Here is a 24119-nt window from a genome sequence, read left to right as displayed (position 1 = left end):
TATGGAACAGTTACACCACAAACACAGACGGCTTGACTGGTTGGAGTCGTGACCTACTCGTGAGTGTCTGTGGTTTCGGACGGGGCAGGAGTGAGGGCGTACCTCATCTGTCTCTGCCGAGCGGCGCGTGGACCACACAAACTCCATAATGGCTACAAAAACAGCTATTATGAGTCCACATATCAGCACCACGAATATCCCGCCGATATTCTCCATACCTAGACCTGAAGGAAAAACACGGCAGTGTGAGTAACATACAAAACCATCCATGCACACACATACACTGGATCTAATTAGAGATCTGCATTCCCGCAGGATTCCAGAGGGATCCTAATAAACTAAATTTCGGAGATGTAGGTGTGTGTAGGCGGTATTCCTGCAGAAAATTGAAGCCAGGTTGTAAAAATGCATTCCTGAAATGATTTGTTTAAACAAATTGATTAGAATAATATTAATTTCTATTAACATGAACTTTGTTTTGATTTAGATTTTTTTTATGATAATCAACTTCTGTTGCGTGTTGAATCCTAAAGCAACAACGGCTAAGAAGAGACATTTTCAGCTTCTCTTAACCAGGCTTCAGGTCGTTCACTTACAACGCCGACTAAAAAAACTTTTTTGTGCGCAAGAATAGGAGGAAGCTCACAATAACTGTGGTTTAGCAGAACCGCGAAAACAGAGGCTCATATTATTTGACATTTTCTCGCAGATCTGTAAATAACCCCGAGAGAATGTAAATGTCACTTTCTGGTGAACATACAGGCTTTGCGAACCACACTGGAGAAATTACACACACGGGCACACATGTGTGTTCATGCCTGCGCACCAAATAGCTACCATTTTCCCTCCATTTCCCCTGGGCCAGCATGAGTCTACAATTCACAGAATGCAAATATCACCAGACCACATAAATAAACACTCACAGTGTTAGCAGAGCTGTGAGGCATCTGTCATTTGAATCAGATGGATGTAGTACATCCTATATGCAATATTATAACAATATAGAGAGCGACAGGAAATCAAATATTCACACTGCCAATGTTCGTGTGATTTGAGCAGAACTCATTTTTTTTATATATTTCACACAAATTGATGTTTATTTGTAGAGCAGATATACTTAGGTAGGCTAGGTAAACAAACAACACCATGCAAACATTACACTCAGAATTCCCACACTTTATAACCAATTCATTTCTATTATCCATGTTTAATAATGAATACTCACTTTGGTCATATTAAACTCACAAATATTTATAACCAAATAAAGACTTTATCTGGAAGAAAATTAAATTAAGATTTTATTTTCACTTGGAAATAACACATGAAAATCTCTGAAATTCCAGGATGATCTGAGAGAGCCCTTGTATATTAATATATGTCCATCTCTAATACAGAAATGCAACTATTGGTATTCTTAGGCATAAAATATTAAGGCAAGATGCTTCTTTTTTCCCCATGCACTGGTGTATTATGAGGTTTTAGCTTTTTTAACACCTTCTTTCAGACTAGTGAAAATAAAACATCCTAAATGCACATTAAGTTTTTATTTTATGATGCTTTATCTATTTGTCCCTGTCTGTAAAGGCTGTTGTCTCAAAATAAGTTTTTTTTCTCATGCTCTAAACAAGAAATCTCCATTTCAATAACACTAACGTACAGCAAACATGACAGTTTTATTTTTATCTATATTCTGAATGTTTTTGTAGAGAGGTTTGCGCACATATCAGTTGCCTGATTTATATAACATTTCATTCCTAAAGACATGGTGAAAATGTATTTAGGTTTTTCATGACTGTTGACTACATTTTCTGATTTAAGGAGTGAATCAGAGATAAAATAAATATATTTGCACTATGTCAACAACACGAAGCAAGAATTTTAAACCTGGCCTCATCCATAGTTTGCATTTCTTTAAAGCTGTCTTCTTTGCAAAGACATTCATCAGGTTTTAGTATTCCTCTAAAGGACGAAAAACTACAGGACAAAATGAATAAATAATTTTTATCCCTGTGAGAATAGCGGACTTGCTCTAATACTCACATGCAAACTTCAGGTTATTAATATTCAGGGTTGTACCAGAACTCATAAATGAAAATGCCAGTACTGCTGCTATCAGGACGTACAGTAACAGAACGGTATGTTACGTTGAGGTGCTAATGAGTATAATAACAGCGTTTCACTCACCTTTGGCTCGATGGTCTTCTTCTTTAGGACACTTTCCACCCTCCCACCATCGACGCTTTAGGATTTCTAATCTGTTGTTCTCTTGTAGCTGCAGTATGCCTAATGTGATCTCATCTCTGAACGGTGAACCTGCAAGAGAGTGATTGAAATTAGTTTAGCCCGTTAACTAACTTGGTTTCCCAGCTGATTACTGTACAAAACTGATCTATAACCTTCGCAAGGCCGGGAAACTAGCTAATTCCCTTAAGACTGGAGTTACAAAAGTGCAGACAAGCTAAAGCTAGCAATGCTAGGTTAGCAATGCTATGTTAAGGTTAGCAGTGCTACACAAAAGTAAACAGTTTTGGCCCGTAGTGACAGGGACATTTATAAGACACGACCAAAACCAGCATTGCCCTCATTAGCACTCTGGTTTAACGTGCCAGAATGTCAGAACACATACGCTAACTGCAAGGACATGACCGAGTATGTCTTAAGTCGACTGATGTTGTGCAAATGAGTTAAATTAGCCAGTGTGTCAGAACGAAAATGAATGTTATGATAGGTTAATTCCAAATTATTTGACTTGTTAGAATAACATCGCCCTTCATTAAACATTAGTGTATCACAGCTAATCATGTCACGCTAATAACGACGTGACGTGAAAGGATGTGTTCATCAAATTAAAAGATGCTAATTCACATTAAACACTGCAGATATGCACCGGAATGGATCCACTGTCACCGAATGTTACTTCATTTTTCATTCAAAGGCTGTGAAAGTAGAGTACCTTGTAACTGCACATTTTTGCACCTCAGTTTAAGCACAAAACATTTATTTTATGTGTCAATATTACTTACATCAAGCTCCGTGTTTAAAATTTCCCATGTCATATAAGCTAAGAAATGAGCAAACTTTAAAAAACACCTTCAACCTCACCACAAAAAACCTACCTGTGCTTCTTTCATGTTTCTTGCTCTACTTTTAATGAAATGTCCAGTGATTGGTGCGGAAAACATGCTCAATTTGATCTGAAATGCCATTTTAGATTACTTCAGCAAGTCTCTGTGCTGTTTTATTGACTCGTGTTTCACAGGACCCCTTTCTGAGCACTTTGCATCCCTGTACCAGGTGAGTTACTAAGCAAGTTTACATTTGAAAAGCTAATTATGAAGGTAATTATGCGATGCAAACATCAAAATGGTTTACAAATGCATTATGGTGTTTTGGAATCACAACATAGAATTATGCAAGGTCTTTTAAATTGATAATCTGCCTAAGTAATAATATTTTACAAAATATTATAATAAAAAAACGGAAACTGCAGTTAATTATGTAGTTTTTTTTGTGGTAGGTAGGCAGAGGCACATTTTTCCAACTGATCTATGTTATTTTGAAAATTGTTTTGTATTTTATAGAAATTGTTTGCAACAAGAATAAATATGGCATTTACGGTCACAAGCTGGATATTGCATTGCTCGGTTGTAATTAGATTCTAAGCTTGTTATCTCAGGTTATAAAGGAATTTCTTTCATCTCCAGCACTAAAATGTTTTGAGAAGTTTAAATATTAGTTGTTGTTTTTTTTTTTTATTTGAAAATGTCCTGATTGAACCTTACTATTGATGCTGACTATTCACCACAAAAGCACATACAGTACAAGTATATCCTTATGAGATACCTACACAAAAGTATCTATATATTCATAACATCTATATATATTCAAAATAATATTATACCACATTAATAAATGCTTGAATATTTTTCATAGTTTATGTATCTAGTCTTCAACAAATTGAACCTTATTGTGAGGTGTGACAGAAGGAATGTATTTATGGTTGTTATCAACTAGTTGCTTGAAAGGTCAAGTTTGATTTGACAGTCTAACCAAGTCTAAGGACTCTGTGGTGGCACCATCTGCATTCCAGGTTGCTATGGAAGTGGATGTGTGGTGCCCATGGTGACCGGCCTCTTCATGAATGAGTGGAAGAGAGGATTTTATCACTTGGCACCAGAACTTTGGAAGGCAACCTGAAGAGATGAGTTAGAACCGGGAGGAGGGAATGAATGTTTGAGCTCCTGGAAGACGTTCTATGACCTGGAGATAGTCTTTGAAGACGGATGCTGCTCCTGGGTTCTCATTTCAAATCTATTTACGGGATCATGCGATTATGAGCGTATGGTGATGTTTTGGAGGGCAGTTTAGCCTAGTAGTCATGAAGTTGTTGGCCTGATCTTCCTGGAGGACAGAAGATCAAAAACAGCAAGCAGCACTGGTAATTTTCTCACTCCATCTATTAACCTACTGTAGGTACAAGTTTCCCACTGATGTTTGCAAGCATCAGGGTTTTATTTGTCCTGTCTTATACTCTCATACTCCCAGCATTTTAGCTGTCCTCATTACATCTTTTAAGCCACGATTAAGACTTTTTTGAGCCATCATTTCTTTTTTCAAATTTTTTTTTCTTCTTCTTCATGCATCCCGGGAGTCAACGGCAGCCCTTATAACTTAATGGGACAGTGTACCCAATAATCAACATTCTATCATTATTTACTCATGCTTTCCTATATAAACTATGCATCATTAATGATTATTATTTTAATATTACTGATTTAAATATATGAAGACACTTTTTGTTTTGTCACAATGCTTAAAATTGATTGCAAATTGCCAAATTGTGAAGTTTGTTCACATACCTTTTTTTTATTTTTAAGGGGTAATCTAAATATTTGCGGTCACGTGACTACTTAATGTGAAACATTGCATGTTTTGTTTATATTCTGAAAAATGAATAGAAGGCAATGGCTACCATCAACTGTTTGCCCTGGTGCCCTTGTTACAGTATAACTATACATTTAAGTTCAGGTTAATATTAACTACATGCACTTACTATATAGTTCTGGTTAATATTATAATATTAATTAATCTTATAATAGTAATTACATGCAAAATGTGTAATAAGGATGCATTAAAATAAAGTGTTATCCAACATTTAAAAAAATACCTTCTTTTGTGCTCAACAGCTAAAAGAAATTCATATATTTTCGGAACAACTTAAAAGATGAGTACATGAATTGTAATTTTTTGTGAACTATCCTTTTAATTATTGTAAATATATATTATTAACGAAAAGTAAAACAATTTGGATAAAATAAAGCCGAACCAAAATAGAAAAAACAACATGCGAAACTCTAAGATTAGAAATGTTGCCTTTGCAGCCAGCTGAAATAAAATAAGCTTAAATTACTAAAACTGAATAAAGTATAAATTAAAATGAAAAAGAAATGTAAAAAACACAAGTGATAAAAAAAACTAACATATAAATTTAGGTTAATTTAAAATACCATGAAAACATATAAAGCACACTAAAATCACAGTGTTGGGCATGTAATTCTCATATATTTTATTGCTACCAGTGTTTTCAATTTCTGTCCAATTAGATTTCCACTATTTCTAATCCTCCTACAGGTTTCATCAGATTTCATCAGAAAACCCACAGACCATGTCAGAAAAGAGCTATTAAAAGGTTTCTGATATACTACACTGTTCAAGTGTAACACGTCAAAGACATGAAACAATTCTTTACTAATCTTAGAGACATGAAATTTGATATGTATTGCTGCCAAGAGCAACAAAAGCATTTGGTGACAGCTCTACCTTCGACTCAAAGCTTCATAAAAATACAGCTTTTTTTTCATTGAATTCAATATTATTTCATGAATAAAAATAGTATCTTGATAGCACTTTAATGTCTGAGTTAAAATGTATAAACGGCGGAAAATGTACTCTTCTGATGATGCAGTTGATTCTTTGTAATTTTCTAGTGATAGTTTTAATTAAAATTCAGAACATTCATATTTTAAGCCCCCGTCTCCGTTCTTACAAGTGCCAAAAGAAGCTGGTGGGGATCCAATACAAGACAAAAAGCAATACAATAGCTTAGTATTTTTCCGTGTTTTGATTAACTGTGCTGACAACAGAAGCAAAGACATTTTGCATTGCAGAAATTTGCTGATTAGCTTCAAAAGAACGCAGAAAAAAAAATAAGAGAACTATTAGCTTGCTTAGACGTCTTTGGGAATTGGAGCAGTAGGCCTACTGTGCGAAATCACCACATGACGCCAATAACACTTTTACGGCCTATTTCACTTTCACAGCTGGATGTAAGCTTCTTAAATTTTGACTTGACAAGCCCCTTTGCACTCAAGTCCAGAAAACCCTTCTACATTATTCCAGAGCACACAGTGGCTCAATAGTGGCCATTATCTCACCGGCCCAATTCTTTACCCACGATTAAGACCCCACGTTTTCTCTTTTTCCAGCCTTCCTCATTGTAACACCCACTAGCGAGTATTAAAGCCCTCAATGGAAAAACACGTATGCCATAAATTGTTTCTTTTCCCTCCCTCATATGTCTGTCTGTCAAAGAGTAATTGCTGAAAATGCCAAATGTCAAAGACAAAGTCAGAATTGCTATTTATCAAGTGAAAGTGGCAAGCCGTCTATCCAGGAAAAAAATGAGAAAGAAATGTGCAATGCCAGAGCGTGAAGAGATGCTATCATTGTGACATGTTCTCTTGTCCACCATCATGTTTATTTTTGGTTTTACTTTTGGACTAAGGGATAGGGATAATGGAGAAAGAACGAGAAATCTTTTTAGGGAGGAAAAGGAGGAGCGACTTCAGAAAGTGCCACAAAGCTCAGCGTATCAGAGCTAATCCACATCTGAGACCCAACTTACACAGAAATGGGATGTTTTACCTAATATATAAACAAATGTTGGAATTTATTTAGAATACATATTTATATTTAGTAGGCATATTTATTGCAGAAAAATAAAAACATAAATTGTTTCACTGTTTGGTTAATTGATAGAAATAATGCAAATTTAAAATGCATAATTTCTGTGCCACTAGTAGTAATTTGCTGTTACTTTAGTTGTCTGTACGCATTACATTTGGAGCGCTTTTGGCATTAACAATGATGTATGTGTTTTTTTGACTAAAGGATAAAAATACTATAATACATTTGCAGATATTTAGGTAGTCTGTTTGGTTTTGATCTGTGTGATTCTGCCCACTGTCCCCTGGGTTGCCAGATGACTGAAAACACTGCGTATTGGAACCATGGAAACCAGCAAACAATATGAATCAGTGACTGCAAACTGTATCCAACCTAAACATTTTCGAAAACCATCGAAAAAGGTACAGTTGATTTAATGAACTGATCAGCATAAGGTCTGTTGCCTAACATCGTCAGTTGCCCACATTCCTGGTGGTACCTGGCAACCCGTGTGAGCATGGTCTGAGGAGGAGGTGGTAGAGGAATTAATTAACTCGATTGCTACCTGACAATATTACATACTGCACCTCTAAACGGGAATATGTCTGGATGTCACTGGGTCGCGGTTAGCATAAACCAGTACTCGGTTTAAATGCCAAAATGAGGCTGTGAGTGTACAATAATAACAGTTAATAGTCAAAATTATTGTGAGACTTTTTCCACTGTTTGCTGCATTCACATGAATAGGATTGCTAATAGCTAGCTCTTTCCCAATGCTGGACACTCAGAAGTAGTTCTCCTTATATAAGAAGGTTAGAATCAGACTTTGGTTTCTCTTAAACCTTTATATCCCGCCTTATTTCTCTAGGTCTTTCTGTTCCGCTCTACTCACCCAGAGGCATGCCGATGCCGTAGCCCTTGGTGTCCAGCAGGCCTCCGATCTGCGTGAGGTTGCAGTTGAGGCGTCGGTGGTACTCGTTCATAGTGCTTTCCAGAAGAAAGGCGTACTTGGAGTTTAAAACCCGGGCTATGCCCTCCTCCGTGCTCTTCACGAACACGCTGGGCTGCTTGGAGTACATGTAATTCCACATGCGCTGGTACGTCTGGTAGCGCGAGTTCTGAGAGCGCCGATGAAAGTAAATGGAGAGAGAAAAGAGAGGTGAAGCAGATATCGTATTAGAAGGCGGAATTATATTTGCAGTGACACGAGGACAGGTGAATGAATAAAGAGGCATTTTATTGGCAGACATTGAGAGCGAACTAGATTAAGGTAAAGGATTGAAAGAAAGCGAGAACGTAAGGGAAAGAAAGATGGATAATACATTATTAATGTAATGGGGAGGTGAACTTGGCCTCCTGTGTGAATATGGATGTAGCTGTGAGTCACTAGGCCAACTGCTTACTGCCACAAACAGGACATGATGCATTATGACACATGCATAGACTAGTCGAGCCGTTTCACCGCTAATTAAAGGAACGGTTTCGCCATTTGGTTTTGCCTGCGCTTGTTTTATATGTGATGACAACATTTTGACTGGTCTTATTTTTATATTTTTATAATATACTGGAATTATTAAAAAAACAAACATTAAATATGAATTTTAGAATTTTTCTATTTTTTTTTATTATTTAGTGTTAGTAGTAAATTAGTAATATTTAAATAATGATGTTTAAAGATTTGGGTTTAGTAATATTGTTTTTTTTTATATTTAGAATGTTACAAAGATTTCTAAAGAAAAGTCGGAATACTGAAAAAAGGTCAAAGTTTACATTTGGGAAGAAACTGGTTTCGACATTATAGGTATAGGTCACCCAAAAATGACCTATTTTAACAATGTCCTTCCTACATTTGGGTGCTTTGATCTAGGTATCCTTGCTGTCTCACAGGTTTGAAACAATTAGTTATTAACAGAATTTTCACTTTTGGGTGAACTATCCCTTTAACAACAGTCAGAAAAACAGAAAATCAGCATATTAGAATTATTTCTGACGGACGCTAAAGGCTGGAATAAAATCTGCTTTGCCATCAGAGTAAATTCCATTTTTAAAAAAGTAAAAAACAATTATGTTTTTACAATATATGTTGTAATACTGTTATACTGTAGTTAACATTAGATTTTTTTTTACAGTAAGTTTTTATTGTATTTTTTATACATTTTATATATTGATTTTAATGTATAAATATTTTTATAAAATAAACGCAACCTTTGTGAGCACAAGAGACGAAATCTTACAGAATGTTTCAAATGGTAGCATATAAATATTATAACTATTATTAATACACATTTTAATAATGTTAGTATTAACCTATCTATATATGCAAGCAGGGAATAGAATTTTGTGAATGAACAATGTTTCTTTTGTGAAAGTTAGCTGGCACAGATTCTGTGTGGGCTTGAACATTAGTCACCGGTCCAACTGCCGCTATAAACAGGAAGTGACGCATTATGAAATCACATGTGCACACATGGTAGGCCAGTGAAACAAATCTCACACACTCACAGTTTCACACAAACAAGGACATACGTACCATGAAGAAGGTCATAGTACTTCCTCCTTGAATTGTCCCATACTGAATGTTGGTCTGATCAGCCAAGTCATCAGCAGATTCGATCGGCACCTCCATCCTCTGGACCGTCAGGAACGCTGCGAGGTTCGCCGTGTAAGAGGAAATGATGATCAGCGTGAACGCCCACCTGGTTCAGACACACAGAAAACACATCAGAAATACATTAGAGACAGATGTTTATGTTGGACACGTCTGTGTGCAGATTTGCTAGCTTACAAAACGTCATTCAGTGACATACTGAAAAACACAGATCGACCTGTCTGATCAAATGATCGAAAAAGCAAGTTATGAAAAAATAATTGATAAAGAGTGTTTACAAACTCTGTGGGATTATCTGTAATGTGAATCAATTAATGCATGATGCACATTAAAAATGAAACGCATAAGTTAACATTAACCATTTATGACAGATGTTTCAACTGATGTTATCTGCAAAAATCTAGTCATTCCTAATTTAAGCTGGTAAACTGAGTTCTGAGACACTGTTATAATGTGTGTGCACGTATGTGGATAGATAAATGGATAGATAGATAGATGGATAGATAGTATAGACGGATAGATAGATAGATAGGCAGACAGGCAGGTGGACAGATAGATAGATAGATAGATAGATAGATAGATAGATAGATAGATAGATAGTATAGACGGACAGATAGATAGTATAGACAGATAGAGGGATAGATAGATAGATAGATAGATAGATAGATAGATAGACAGATAGATAGATAGTGTAGACAGATAGATAGATAGATAGATAGATAGATAGATAGATAGATAGAGGGATAGATAGATAGATAGATAGATAGATAGATAGATAGAGGGATAGATAGATAGATAGATAGTATAGACGGATAGATGGATAGATAGATAGTATAGACAGATAGAGGGATAGATAGATAGATAGATAGATAGATAGATAGATAGATAGATAGAGGGATAGATAGATAGATAGATAGATAGATAGATAGATAGATAGTATAGACGGAGAGAGGGATAGATAGATAGTATAGACAGATAGAGGATAGATAGATAGATAGATAGATAGATAGATAGATAGATAGATAGATAGATAGATAGATAGATAGATAGATAGATAGATCATATGCTCACCAAGACTACAGTTGTGCATTTAACAAAAAACTGTAAAAACAATAATACTGTGAAATATTATTACAATATAAAATAACAGTTTTAAAATTCCATAGATTTTGTTTTCAATTTATTCCTGTGATGCAAAGCTGAATTTCAAAACATCATTACTCCAGTCTTCAAAACTATCACATTTGATCACTTTGATCTATCCTTGCTGCGTAAAAGCATTGATTTCTTTAGAAAGAAAACAATTCCCGAGCAAAATAACGCGTTCTTTGCGTTCGTGAGTGCTGATTTATGCAGTCCAAGGTGTTTCCAGGAGGAAGCTGGAGAGCCCTTCCCAACACAATCACGGAGCTCTTCACCGCGGTGAATCACGGCCAGATGAAAGGAAACTCCTGAAGTCCTCAGAGCTTTCATGAGACCGGTGAAGCATTTGAAACATTTTTTTTAGTGACTGGCATCCAAAAACACACAAACAGCCAGATTATGTGTCATTAAATAAAAGCTTTTTATCAAATATTAAAGTGCGCCAATTGCAGACACGCGTCCCCCAGAGCATCACAGAGTCAGAGTCGTGCTCAGGGACGCAGCAGAGATAGACGCCAGCTCTCCGCTTTCTGGGTCACCCCTGTGTGGGATTAAAGTCGCATCTATTGTGTTTATTCACACCACAGATGATTAAACATTCGGCTTCCACTGCATGCACAGATCGAATCATTTCGACTCCATTGTTACTCTTCCTAAAAGTGGTTGTTCAACTTAAATGACCTCAACAGCATGGATAGAAATTGAAGAGATAGAACAGAAGACAGCTTGACTTGATAGCAGAAAGAGCAAAATGAACCATGCAACATGATTCGAGTTGGGAGACTAATCTAAAAATACACTAGTGAAGCACACAATGTATGTCGCCACACAAAACAAACATGCCCAAACAAACTTAAGTGAGGAAATACACACTCTTAATGGTCTCTTTACACAGAGAACAGATTTTCAGTCGATGTTAAATTGAAATAATGCATCGCCACGTGTGAAAATCTGTCCTGCGAAACATTTTCTCACCAAGTAGGACTTTTTTTGCTTGGCTAAAAAATTAATAAAAACGCCTTCCAACAAATATGATAGAAATAGATATTCAGTTGGAGGCACTTGATATGTAGGGCTGGGTATCGAGTTTGACCGAATTGCCTCGATACCATCGAGTATTGAAAACGTCCGGTACCAAATTTTTAAGGGTTTAAGAACGTGTTTGCTAGAGCCACCGGAACTAGCAGTGTGACGCAAACTCTACAGTACCCAGTGCTGCCAACTTCTTTCAATGGAAAGTAGCTAAAGCCCGCTAGAAAAATCGCTAAATATCGCTAAAAGACGTCATACGTTAATTCCCATTGTATTTTCTTGCTTCTCTGTGGTCACATAATGCATTTAATGCAGCCAAATTCTCAATATAACAGTTTTTTTTTGTATTAGTGTTATTTATTCATTATTATTTGTACTTGTGCGACAGAACCAGTCAAGCGCAGACACTCGCTAAGGTTTGTCCAAGAACTCGCTTGTTTTGTCGCTTTTTCTGAAAAATGCCGCTAAATCTAGTCGCTAAGTTGGCTACACTGTTAACACAGCGCTGTTTCGTCCTGCATTTGGGTTCCCATAAAAACACCTAGTTTACACTCAGAGATAAAAATGAGAGAGCATCCCAGCACCCTTGGAAGGCTGTATTACTGGTGACTTTTGGTTTTAAAAACGAAAAACGATCCTCGTTCATACTGGCATTTCAAATGCTTTTCAAAATCTTCGTCAATAGGCTACTACACGACCGAAGCGCATGTTACGTCACCATTCACGCAGACTGTGGCGTTACGCTACATAAGACAAGAAATAAGATGCATTTTTAATGAAACCTTTTAGTAATTTATGTGTTTGTATTTATAGTAATATATATATATATACACGCATAGCGCATGGATTTTCTTTTTACTTATTTAGAGTTGAATTTTGTTTAATTTAAACAGTTTTAACTTTCTAAATCTAAAATTAAAATGGTTCTAATCACACCAACCTCGTGTATCTTTTTTCTACAACCGGCACGTTTTACATCCTCCAGCTCAAATTCTGAATCTAAAAAAACCCCTCATACACTATGAAATCTGTCAGCTCAAAACTAGCGTCAACTCCTCCAGACTGTAAGCATCTCGAAAGTATGCTTACAATCTTCAGTTTACAGCGATCTTGTCACACATGTAAGCTTTTTGGATCATGTGCGCAGAGCCAGCTGGTGTCGATACTGATATTGCACTCGGTGTGAAGAAGTGACTTTAATGCTCACAGATACACACTCTTACACCTCAAAGGAAGTGCAAAACGCGGCCACACTCACCAAACGCCGCTGACACAGCGTGTGGACAGAGCCCGGGGCATGATCTCTGAGCCCTGCTGCATGAAACCACCGACCGGAAACCACAGGCTGTTCCCTAGCGTGTACTGATTCTCCAGCAGGTCCCTGCGGTCCCGCCAACACGGGAAAGGGTTGTACCACTCGTACGGACTCAGCCTGATGCAGGAAAGACAGAAAGAAAGAAGCTGTTACCTCAAGAAGAACACTGGACTCTGAATATAATGATATTTAAACTAGATGTGTGTGTATTGAGTGACAGCGCAGTACCTGGCAGCCAGGAAGAGCACACAGCTAACGGCCAGATAGGCTAAAAGCATAAATAGCCAGACAGCTGGCGAAAAGGGATCCAAGAAGGAGAAATAACCTGGCTTCCTGCCCTGTAGAGAGCACATAACAATACAAACAATGCTTTTACCACTCCTCCAGCCAGAGACTCTCCGAGCAGTTGAAAGCTTTCCCTGATACGATCGCTGTTTGTTGTTGTTCTGCCGAGTGCACGCTTTCACGCGAAGAGATTGGGTAAAAGTTTGTTTTTGATACGGACAAAACATTATGCACAATTTTTCATTTGTGCATTTATGCATAATGCATCAGGCAGGTGCTTTTATCCAAAGCGACAGTGCATTCAAGGTGTAGCCTACATTTGATAAATTCACGTCTTCTCGGGTAACAGATGCCGTTATACGCGCGCCACGCTTTACTTTTGAGCTACAGGAATGCAAGGTTTGGTGTTTTTATTTGAATTGTTCCTTTAAATGAATTGTTTAATTGATTACGACCTAATTAAGCAAAAATATCAGTAAAATAAAAAATGTTGTTATATATACATATATATAATCATACATATTCGTGATAGTTTGTGAGGGAAGAAATAAAGACTGCAATATTCAATATTAATATATATATATATATATATATATATATATATATATATATATATATATATATATATATATATATATATATATATATATATATATGTAAATATATATATATGCTGTCAAATGATTAATCGTATTCAAAATTAAAGTATTTATTTACATTATACATGAATGTGTACTGTGTATATTTATTATGTATATATATAAATACACATACATGCAGTATGTATTTTGAGAATATACTTTTATATATATATATATATATATATATATATATATATATATATATATATATATATATATATATATATATATATATATATATATAAAATTAGTGGCAATGTAATATTGAGCCAAGAATATTAATATTATACACTGAAAAAAATATTTATTTAATTATTATTTCTTTTCTTTTTTTTTTACAATAAGTGTTTGCAATAATTTTGTTTTAAGCTGATTGAAATTGAAATAAACTTTTAATTTACTATTATTAAACTGAACATCGCTCTTTGAGCTATTTGAGCACATGAAACAATTTATAACAAATGTGTCTTACTATGTGAACGCGGTACAGGATACTGATGCCAAGGTTCATGAAAGGTTTGGAGAAATCGATGACCTTCTCCCTCTCGGATGTGATAGTAAATCCAGCCACTGCCAGATCTGCTTTCTGTACCAAACAGAAAAAAAAGAGAGAATTAACAGTAATTTGTTTGATACAATGCATCACGCAAAAAACATTTTCGGTAACAAATACTATTGGAGAATGACTTTTGCAGAGGTCTTTGCCACCCATAATGATCTTAAACAAACGTCTTTACTGAGTAAAATCAGTCACACATGTACTACCTCTATAATTTGAGACCAATTCAATCAGTTTCAGTCAATGAAATATATTAAAAACTAAATGAACAAAATATTTTATAAATGACCTATATTAAACCCGATGGACTTCCGGATCACCTGTAGTATGCTTCAGGGTTTTGTTCAATTTTTTACTGACAGATACAATCAACCCTACTCTGTCATGGTGATAATTTAGCAATGTTGCAAAGCGCTCATCAGCATATTGCTGTGTCGGTAGTAAAATGCTTGACTGGATTTGTTTACAAACTATTGGTGCATGTGTTCCCACGCTAAACATTGACCTTGGTTTCAAGAAGCTCTTGAGAAGAAAAGCCTTTGACATTATCTCAGCTTCACTGATGAAGACAAGGAGTGGCGGGAAAAAAAGAAAAAGGATATTTAGCACAAGGAGAAGGAGCAAAGAGATGGGAGAAGAACTGAAAAGGGGGAAAGTCAAGGTTGGACAGCTGGATGGATGAATGGACAGATAATAAAGGGATGTAAGTGCACTAGAAGAAGCCTGGGTTGATGGAAGAATTTGATATGAGAGTCCTTGGGTAAAAGGAAAGAGATTTATTTATTACTGGGAAGGAGAGAGATAGAAAAACAGGGCTAAAGAGTGCCATACAGCCCTACGAAAACAGAAAGAGCGAGGGGGAGAAATGAAGCGACGGTCCTTGAGAGAAGAAACAGATACAGAAAGGGGCGATGAGGAATGGTTAAGAACAGAGAGATGGTGGAGACAGGCTTCCAGCGAGGACACAGGGAATATTGTGCCCTTGAGAGATGAAGGGAACGAGGGATACGCATGAAAAATGAAGGGGGAGAGAATAAAAAAGCACAAGAGTGAAAGTTCCCGAGGAAGGAAAAGAACAATAATGAATAAAAAAAAGCCCACTGTGGCATTATTTTGCCCTTTTTCTTTCCTTCCTCCAGGAGGAGGAGGGGGGGAGCAGTTTTAGGGGGTAACTAACTAAAAGTAGTGAGGCTACTAACTTAACTGCATTTATAATAGATGAACTGTTTCTGAAGTAGTGATGTTTTTTTAAGGTGGGATGGAAAAAAAAGATCCCAAAATCCATGACAATGCTTTCTCCGGTGAAAAAGCCCCCTGTTGTCCTCTCACATCAAAATCCACCAACATTATGTGTTTTAAACTGTTTTAGCTTTGTTAAATGATGCTTGATCTGTGTATGTTTCTCTCCAGATTCAGACGAGGTGACTTCTTCCTCTGGATTACACAACATTATAGATTTAGCCAGAAGCAATGCTTTAAAAATTAAAACCTTCCTAATAATGGACCCGTCTCTCCGCAAGACATTAATTGCTGGATTGGTGTGGAGTGGATAGCTTATGAATTATTGTGATGTTTTTCTGAGCTGAGCTGGCGGCACCCATTCACTGCAGTGCATGCAACGTGTGAACATTTAATGCTACATTAAAATTTTTGGGCAAGCTATTCCTTTAAACAGCTTTGATATAGCTGTAATGAAATGAGCTGCTTTCATCAAAAGCCGGTAGTCTACCTTTGTCGACTGTACTACTTGAAATAACAAGTAGCTCGCAGTTTGTCAAGTGAAGTTGTTTCCCCAACAATAAGGGTGATCGATAGCAGTTCATTCTGCTTAAAAAACCCAAGTGCACCCCAGATATCTCTCAATCTGCTTAATTACTGGCTAATTGATTAGTGAGAGATAGCTTTGTAAACCATCAAACGCAAGAGCTGAAGTGCGTGCCCGTGAAGAAAGATGGGCGGTATGTGTGCGCATGCGGTTTACACACACAATATGTCAACAAGTGCCAGCGCTACACTAGTGTTAGCAGCTTTAATGGTATGGCAACACAGGATAATTAAACACAGAAGGAACTGATTAGTATGTGTGTGTGTTGGCGTATTTCAAAAGGGCTTCGCCGAGACCTGCCCACACTGGGGTTAATAGAATGACACTACCGTTCTTATTACCGCCACCATTATTTTTAGCATTAGCGCTAATATCAGTAAGCGTTACTCTAATGGAAACACCAGCCGTCAAAGGTCCAGTGCAGAAATCCTGCTAGTTGCATTCAAACATGCCAGCATATAAAACACATTTTTATAAATATTTCTCTTACTTTGAGAATTCTGACTATATACATTTTAACATATTAGCTATATATACTATGTACTTTATTCTATATATTATGCATATTATATTATATATTAAATAGAATGAACATATGAATGAACATACAATTACACTAAACTGCAAATTCAGATCGGACACGCAGTATTCAACAATTTGAAAAAAAAATGATTCAGATTATTAATGAGTTAGTAATAATCCATTTGATTAATTACTTAACATTGGTACCTTTATCATATTGCTACAGTTTTATTACAGCAATAAAGGCACGTGTTGTGAAACTGTAGTTTAGATTTTAACATTAAATATTATACATTTATATGAATTATACATTGCATTCTAATATATTTAACATAATATTGAATATAAACGGTTATTTCACTTTGATGAATATACAATTACATTAAACAAATAGCTTTTACCACTAAATTAAGATTATACAAGCTGTACAATGTTTTTTTGTATTTGTGTTTGTTATTAATCATTGCTGCATTATCATATTCCTGTTGCTGCAATTTTAGTAAAGCAATAAGCCACAAGGCATCTGCATTTTCAATGGATATAAAAGCAAATAAAACCTGTATTATAGAAGAACAATGTCTAGTATATTCATTATATAATAATATATATATACAAATGTTTGAAGGTTATTTCACAAGATTTAATAAGCGATCATTTAAACAAACAGTTTTTCACTTTACATTTAGATGGCACAAGCTGTATTGGGGAAAAAAAGTTGTTTGACAGCTATAAATAATTGTTTATTCTAATTAATAATTATTAAAATATTTTAATCCAGGATTTTACTTGATTATCTGTGCTATTTTATATTTATACACCTTAAGTATTGTTTTTTAAAATGTCGTGCTTGCTTTTGTGTAAAGAGCCTTAAGAAAGTCAAGCTGAAAGGTGCTATACAAAACAAATCTATTATTTTAAATAATAAATGCATTTACTTGAACATTGGTGGATTTTATTATATTCCCGTTGCTGCATTTTTATTAAAGCAATAAGAAACATGGAACGTGCCTTTCCAGTGGATATAAAGCAAATAAAAACTCATATTATAATAAGCCGATATAAGAGTTTCATTGAGGGTCAGGGTGACTGAAATGTCTCTCTTTTTTATACGTAATGCATCCTCGGAGCTTAATTACGCTCGTGCACGCAGACATGCATACCCTGTTGATGAGTTCCCCCACCATGCCAGTCCATGACCCATTAGGTTCTGGAGCTCCATACAGTCCGTCATCCACCAGCTTGATCCGGAAGGAAAACTTCAGTATGTCTGCCAGCTCCCGCAGCATATCCACACAGAATCCCTCGTACTGATCATTACCCTGGAAGTCCTGGTAGTTTGCCTTGCGCATCACGTATGGATTTTCCTATAAAACCGGACGAAGGTAACATTTAACGCTCTAATATTCCACTCTCAGTTTCTATACAGTGAAGCTCCATAAACTCAATGAAAGTCAATAGCCATACAGTGGAAGTGGCATTTTGATTGGTGTTAAGCCATGAAATGGCAGTAAAATCCAGTGAAACGGTGCTTGCTTGCCCTTGACATGTGAAAGTTCCTATTTGGCTGCAGATTCCTGGTTTGAATGTATTATTTCTTCTACAGTATGTAGTCGCCTCTGGATAGCAAACCTATTTTCTTCATTTTGCGAGCACATGATGCAAATAAGATGGTTAACAATGAAGGGATGACTTACGCCATGAGATGAACAAATGCAAACAGTAAAACATTTAAAAACAATTAGAGTCCAATACATTTATATATTATCAGGAATTGCTTAAATGCGTTTTTTGCCTCGAAGCAACATCAATGAATATTGAAGCAGTGAATATGGATGCAATCAATGAAGGTACTATAAAACATATTGCAACTATCAACTGTTGTTTTTAATTTATGCTTTGATCTTCTGTGGTATTATCCACAAATGATAAAAAATGCAAGGCAATTATCCATCTGGAATTTATTGGATGCTGCGACAAGAGTGTTATATTCCAGAATGGAACAAGGCCCGAAAGTTGGTATAGAAACTGTAACTGGCGTTTTGTTTTGTGCTCTCCACTGTCATCCAAACAATGCGTACAACAATTAGTGGAATTAGTGGTTTATAAAGTCTTAAATATGGCTATTTTTCTGACACAAACGCTTTGTTTATACATCTCCGACTGTCTCCGCCTCACAGAAGTGGCTTGAAGGTTAATTATACCTTTAAAAAGGTAAATAAAATCAATTTTGATTTGATACTGATCTTCAGTGTTACTTTTTATAATTAATACGACAGAAAAACATAGGTTTGCTTAAATTGCAGGTTTGCATCACACATACTTTGTGATGGCATGAATAAACATAGTCTTAAAGGTCCCCTGAAGAGCCTTCAAACACGCAGCGTTATTCTATACGGTGATGTCATTTCTACTGAAACAGGAAGACCCTTTTTAAAAACCTCAACTGCGTTTTGTTTATATCTGCTCTGGCCAGAGCCGTTAAGCTAGGTAAAGCCGCATTTGACAGCCACAGTCTAATTGATTACCCTAGATTCAATATGAAACTCTTACTAAAACAAAATAGTGATCATAATCATGCTGAGGCTGTGTAGTTTTTAATATATGCTGACTTGTGCATATGATTCGCTCTGTGCAATCACGCCAGACCTCATTTGCCCCAATCGAAAGCACATTTACAGTGTCTGAATCGGTATTTGCAAGTTTTGAATGTTTATATCTTGTAAATACAAATTGTGTCACTGCTTTTCATAATTTTCATTTTGGGGTGAACTATCCCTTTAATTTTTGTTTTGAGATTTGCAACTTTCGTTCTAGTAAGCTCTTCTCTACAATCATAAACTCAAGAAACAACAATATTACACTGTATAAGCTCCGTGTAAGCAAGCAAGGCTTCGGAATGATCTCATATATTCCCCGATTTAAATAATGCATTACTTTTACAAACATCTGTAGAGCTCATAATGACATTTAAGACACCTTAATGCTGGATTTGGTTTAGAGAGGCGCTCTAAAAAGATTCTGCCTGCCCATGTGCAAGATTTGAATCTGGAAAGCTTTTAAAAGCGAGTGCCAAATTAGTAAAAACCCTATTATTCGCAATTTCTCTGGCCTGAGCTGCTCCTGCCTGTGTGCTGCCAAACCCACAAAGCCCACAGACTCATATCTAGAGAGGTTCTTACCAGTATTGTGGTGACGGTGAGCGTCTTGTTGGCTAAGGTTTCAGACGTGTTGATGTCTAAAGATGTGGAGTTCATAGCCAGTGTGTTATTGGAGTACCAGACGCCGATCTGCACATGTGAAGAAAAAAAAAAAAAAAGATGCCTCGCTTTAATAACAAAGAAGACACGGTTAGAACTACTTTCGTGAACAAATCTGCACTGAAAGAGCTAAATCATATGAAATCATTTGCGACCCATTAAAAAACATGTTTGATCTCTTAGGGGGGGAAACAGGCAGGAATAAACGAGTTGAGCGAATAAGACGAGGGGATGAAGGAGAGATAAAAGAGCATGAAGCAAGGGATCAATACTATGATCAATAAGAGAGGAGTGAAGTGGTGATTACTCCAGCTACCACCCATTCATTAGACCTCACAACCTCTCCCGTGATTCTGGATAAAATGCGGAGTTAGTGTTCATGAGAATGAGTTTGTGTGTGTGTGTACGCTACCTCTTTGTGACCCCCCTTGAATTTCTCAAGAATACGCAGCGTGTAATTGGTCCTCTGGCCTTTGCTGTTAAACTCCACACGGCCTGTTAGGCCGTCATACTCTACCTAAAATGAAAAAGAGAGAGAGGGGATTTAAACCAAGGGTAACAAACAAGAAAGACGAATAGCATTAATTTTGACCTACAATATTAAGGTAGGAATTATTGCGCAGGCTGTGAAAAAGATGGAGGCAGGCAGAGGACAAACTTTGAGATGATTAAGAAAGTTAAGGTGAAGTGTCGCTTCTGCTCCACTGGCGTCACCAAATGCAATCGCAAAAATAATGACTGTTTTCATTATTATTGGCGAGGGAGGTAAACACTTGGAGTTATGGAGACAAACCGAGAATGGCGGGCGAGAGGAGGTGCTGAGATGGTGCCAAATGGAGTGCTGAAATGATGGAGTGATGGACAAACTGCAAAACAGATGGAGGGACACAATGAACGAAAGAGCACACTTGTGACTAGACAACACAAACACCGTCTAGGATCTCACAGGGTATAATAACTGCATTAAAATGATCAAATACAAGCAGGCCTTCAGACAGGTTGCAATAAACATTGCACATCTGGTGTTAAGGGCACAATTATAATTGCTCTGAAACTAATGTCAGCTGTAAAATTACTGTGGCTGGGTATAATCATCACAGAGGACATAAAAGTCATACTGCATTGGTCATCATCAGGCCTGTCGATGGACGGGACAAGCGGGAACATTGTCCTGGGCTCTATGACAAAGGCGGCCCATTAAGCACTCCACCTACTCGTGGGAATAAATAATTTTAAATTCAAATTAATTTGTTGCATAAATTAAAAGATGTTCTGTGGTTATAGTAGCATAGCCCTATGAGGCCTGTGAATTCAGTTCAGTAAGTTTCTAATTAAATTTGTAATTCGTGTCATCAATATGCATAGGTTTCGTTTTATTTTATTTAGTGATATATTTAATTATAAACATTTTTTATGTTGGTTAATTTGCTGCTGTATTGCCGTTTTCTGCGTAGTTTCACAGCGCTGAACTGTGCTGAATGTTTCTTGATGATGTTAAATGATGCTCGGCGACACTCGATGCACAATAACGCATTAGCAAAGGTTTAGATTTATTGCAGAGTAAACTGAAAAGCAACCGTCATAAACTCTCTGAATCTTGTTTATCGGCGCCAAGGGGCTGGTGCATAGTCTACAGTGATTTTATTTTCCATAGCATGCACCGATAAACTGTGCACAACGGGACCTCAAACGTATGTTGAGAAAGTAAATAAGGCCAATTTCAATTTCATGTTGACTTTAACAGAGCCTGCAAAAGCCAATAAGCAGTTGGACGCGGAATCACGTCAACGTAAAAACGGTATTAAAACGAGTGCAAGGATGAGATGGCTTCGAAGTGACATACAGTAACAACAGCTGTAAAGACTAAACACTAAAGTCATCAAACGCAGCAGTCAGAAAATGGCTGCAAACGGGGTAGCCATGGCGACACGTACCATGCGCAGGTAGTTCATGAGACTGGTGCCGTGCTGCCAGATGAGCGAAGACGTGCAACTCAAAGGCTTCACTCCGATCTCCTGACTGCGGTTCAGTTCTCGCACCGCTCCGACCACCACATGCACTGCATCGAACATCAGCGCCGATGACAACTGAGAGCATGAAAGAAACGAGAGAGATACGCCGAAGCGAAAATAGAAAGAACGAAGGAGAAAAAGAATAAAGGAACATAGAATTGAGGAAGACAGCAAATGAGGTCATTAGGGGGGCAAGAAGACCTCAAGTATGTTAGGGCCCTACAGCAACTGTCTTCCTAACAGAGGTTCCTAAATTACGTTGCGCGGCACACATTCTATTTGGACACGTTTCGAAAAAACCTTCTGGCAGAAATAACGTCTCATTATTCCATGGATTTAGTAGTTACTATGGTTTTACGGTTTGCGGTTTTTCTCCATCTAAGCAAAATCTGGTTTAAATAATGCAATGGAATGCCAATCATATTACTGAATTATTATGAAGCTCGTGGAATTTAAAAAGCATTTTTTTAGGTGCAGACGCAACAAAAGATACACCGCTGTTATTCATATGCATCTCCTGACAGATAAAGTTTTAATTGCTTGATTTAAGAATGTTAACAGAATCGCAACCGCACAAGGGTTTGTGTCCTAATGCTGTATTGGCACTGATTAATATATGTATAAAGTGTAATATTTCTCCTATGTGACCCTGGACCACAAAACCAGCCATAAGTAGCATGGGTATATTTGCAATAATAGCCAAAAATACATCAAAAACACAAAATACATGGATCAAAATGATTTTTCATTAAAATCATTAAAATATTAAGTAAATATCAGGTTCCATGCAGATATTTTATAAATGTCCTACCATAAATATATAAAAACTTTTTTGATAAGAAATATGCATTGCTAGAACCTTCATTTGGACAATATTTCACAATATTTAGATTTTTATGCACCTTTAGATTCTAGATTTTCAAATAGTTGCATCTCATTCAAATATTGTCCTATCCTATGAAAGTCCACATATCAATAAAAAGCTTATTTATTCAGCTTTCATGTTAAAAAGAATTGACTCTTATCACTGGTTCACATTTAGGGTCACATGTATTATTTAGTAAGTTTATCTTTGTAAGCTCACCGCTGGACCAGGATAGGGGCTGAGATCACAACCTTCCCTCCATGACAGGTTCAGACTCCTGATGAACTCTAGGTAGAAAGGATGACTGCTGTTCAGCATGGAGAAGCCAACGATATTTGACTGATCATCTACCACATCATCCAACCTCAACAGAGGAAAATCCTAAAAGAGAGGGAGAGAAAAATAGAGAGTGTAACACCGTTTTAATTAAAAATCACATCGAAACAATACAAACAATTTCACATGAATGTACTTAAATCGCTTAACAAAACATACACAAATTTCAGTCCAGCGCAATATTTTTCTATGCCTCAAAACGAAAGAGTTACCAAAAAGTACTGTGGACAGAATGCTGCGTTTTGGTATTTAGAAAATAGTTTAATTAGCGCTGTATTTAACATCTAGAAAAGTGCTCATTTTTGGTATTTTGTAATCCTTTCCTCATTATCGGTGCTCATATACTTACTGTACACCGGTGTCGCGATACAGGTGTTTAACAGTTAAGGTACAAATTAGTATTTAGTATACAGTATACAGTATTTAGTATAAACTGTAGTTTTTGTCAAACAGTTAACAAGTCCTGCTGCTCAGCCCAGTTTGGCTGCTGTCATGACGTTAGCGTGAGCCAAGGTGAGTTACCTAGCATATTCTTGTCAGCACCGCTTTAACGCTATAAATATTTTAATTTGACCATTTTACTGATAAAAACTAGGTCTGTATATTATTTAAAAGCATTATTAATATAGTAAAGAAGTTGCTGTAATACGATAATATATGGTTTATCCTTAATTTAGTGGCGTTCGGGGTTATATTGTGAAAAAAACGATAACTTAATCACTGAATATAAAAAATTTCAGACTAGCAACACTGCAACACATGTATAGCTGATTA

General features: G+C 36.5%; 1 protein-coding gene across 4 annotated transcripts in view; it reads right to left on the bottom strand.

The window, feature by feature from the left end:
* Positions 1-24119, bottom strand: part of LOC122343426 (glutamate receptor ionotropic, kainate 5) — a 72029-nt gene that overhangs the window by 3810 nt on the left and 44100 nt on the right. The window contains exons 8-19 of one of the 4 annotated variants that reach the window (XM_043237887.1): positions 23229-23390; positions 22067-22219; positions 20545-20649; positions 20055-20162; positions 18057-18239; positions 14442-14555; positions 13272-13381; positions 12987-13160; positions 9476-9641; positions 7838-8063; positions 2185-2313; positions 58-224 (exon numbers count right to left, since the gene is read on the bottom strand). In XM_043237887.1, coding sequence (XP_043093822.1) covers positions 58-224; positions 2185-2313; positions 7838-8063; positions 9476-9641; positions 12987-13160; positions 13272-13381; positions 14442-14555; positions 18057-18239; positions 20055-20162; positions 20545-20649; positions 22067-22219; positions 23229-23390 — 1797 coding nt within the window. Of the gene's footprint in view, positions 1-57; positions 225-2184; positions 2314-7837; positions 8064-9475; positions 9642-12986; positions 13161-13271; positions 13382-14441; positions 14556-18035; positions 18240-20054; positions 20163-20544; positions 20650-22066; positions 22220-23228; positions 23391-24119 lie in introns of all 4 variants that reach the window. The other 3 variants (XM_043237888.1, XM_043237886.1, XM_043237889.1) reach the window with 3 other exon arrangements.

This window comes from Puntigrus tetrazona, chromosome 4, assembly GCF_018831695.1.
Source record: "Puntigrus tetrazona isolate hp1 chromosome 4, ASM1883169v1, whole genome shotgun sequence".
Classification (NCBI taxonomy): domain Eukaryota; kingdom Metazoa; phylum Chordata; class Actinopteri; order Cypriniformes; family Cyprinidae; genus Puntigrus; species Puntigrus tetrazona.
The sequence above is the reverse complement of the archived record's forward strand: the minus strand, read 5'-3'. Positions and strand labels throughout refer to the sequence as shown.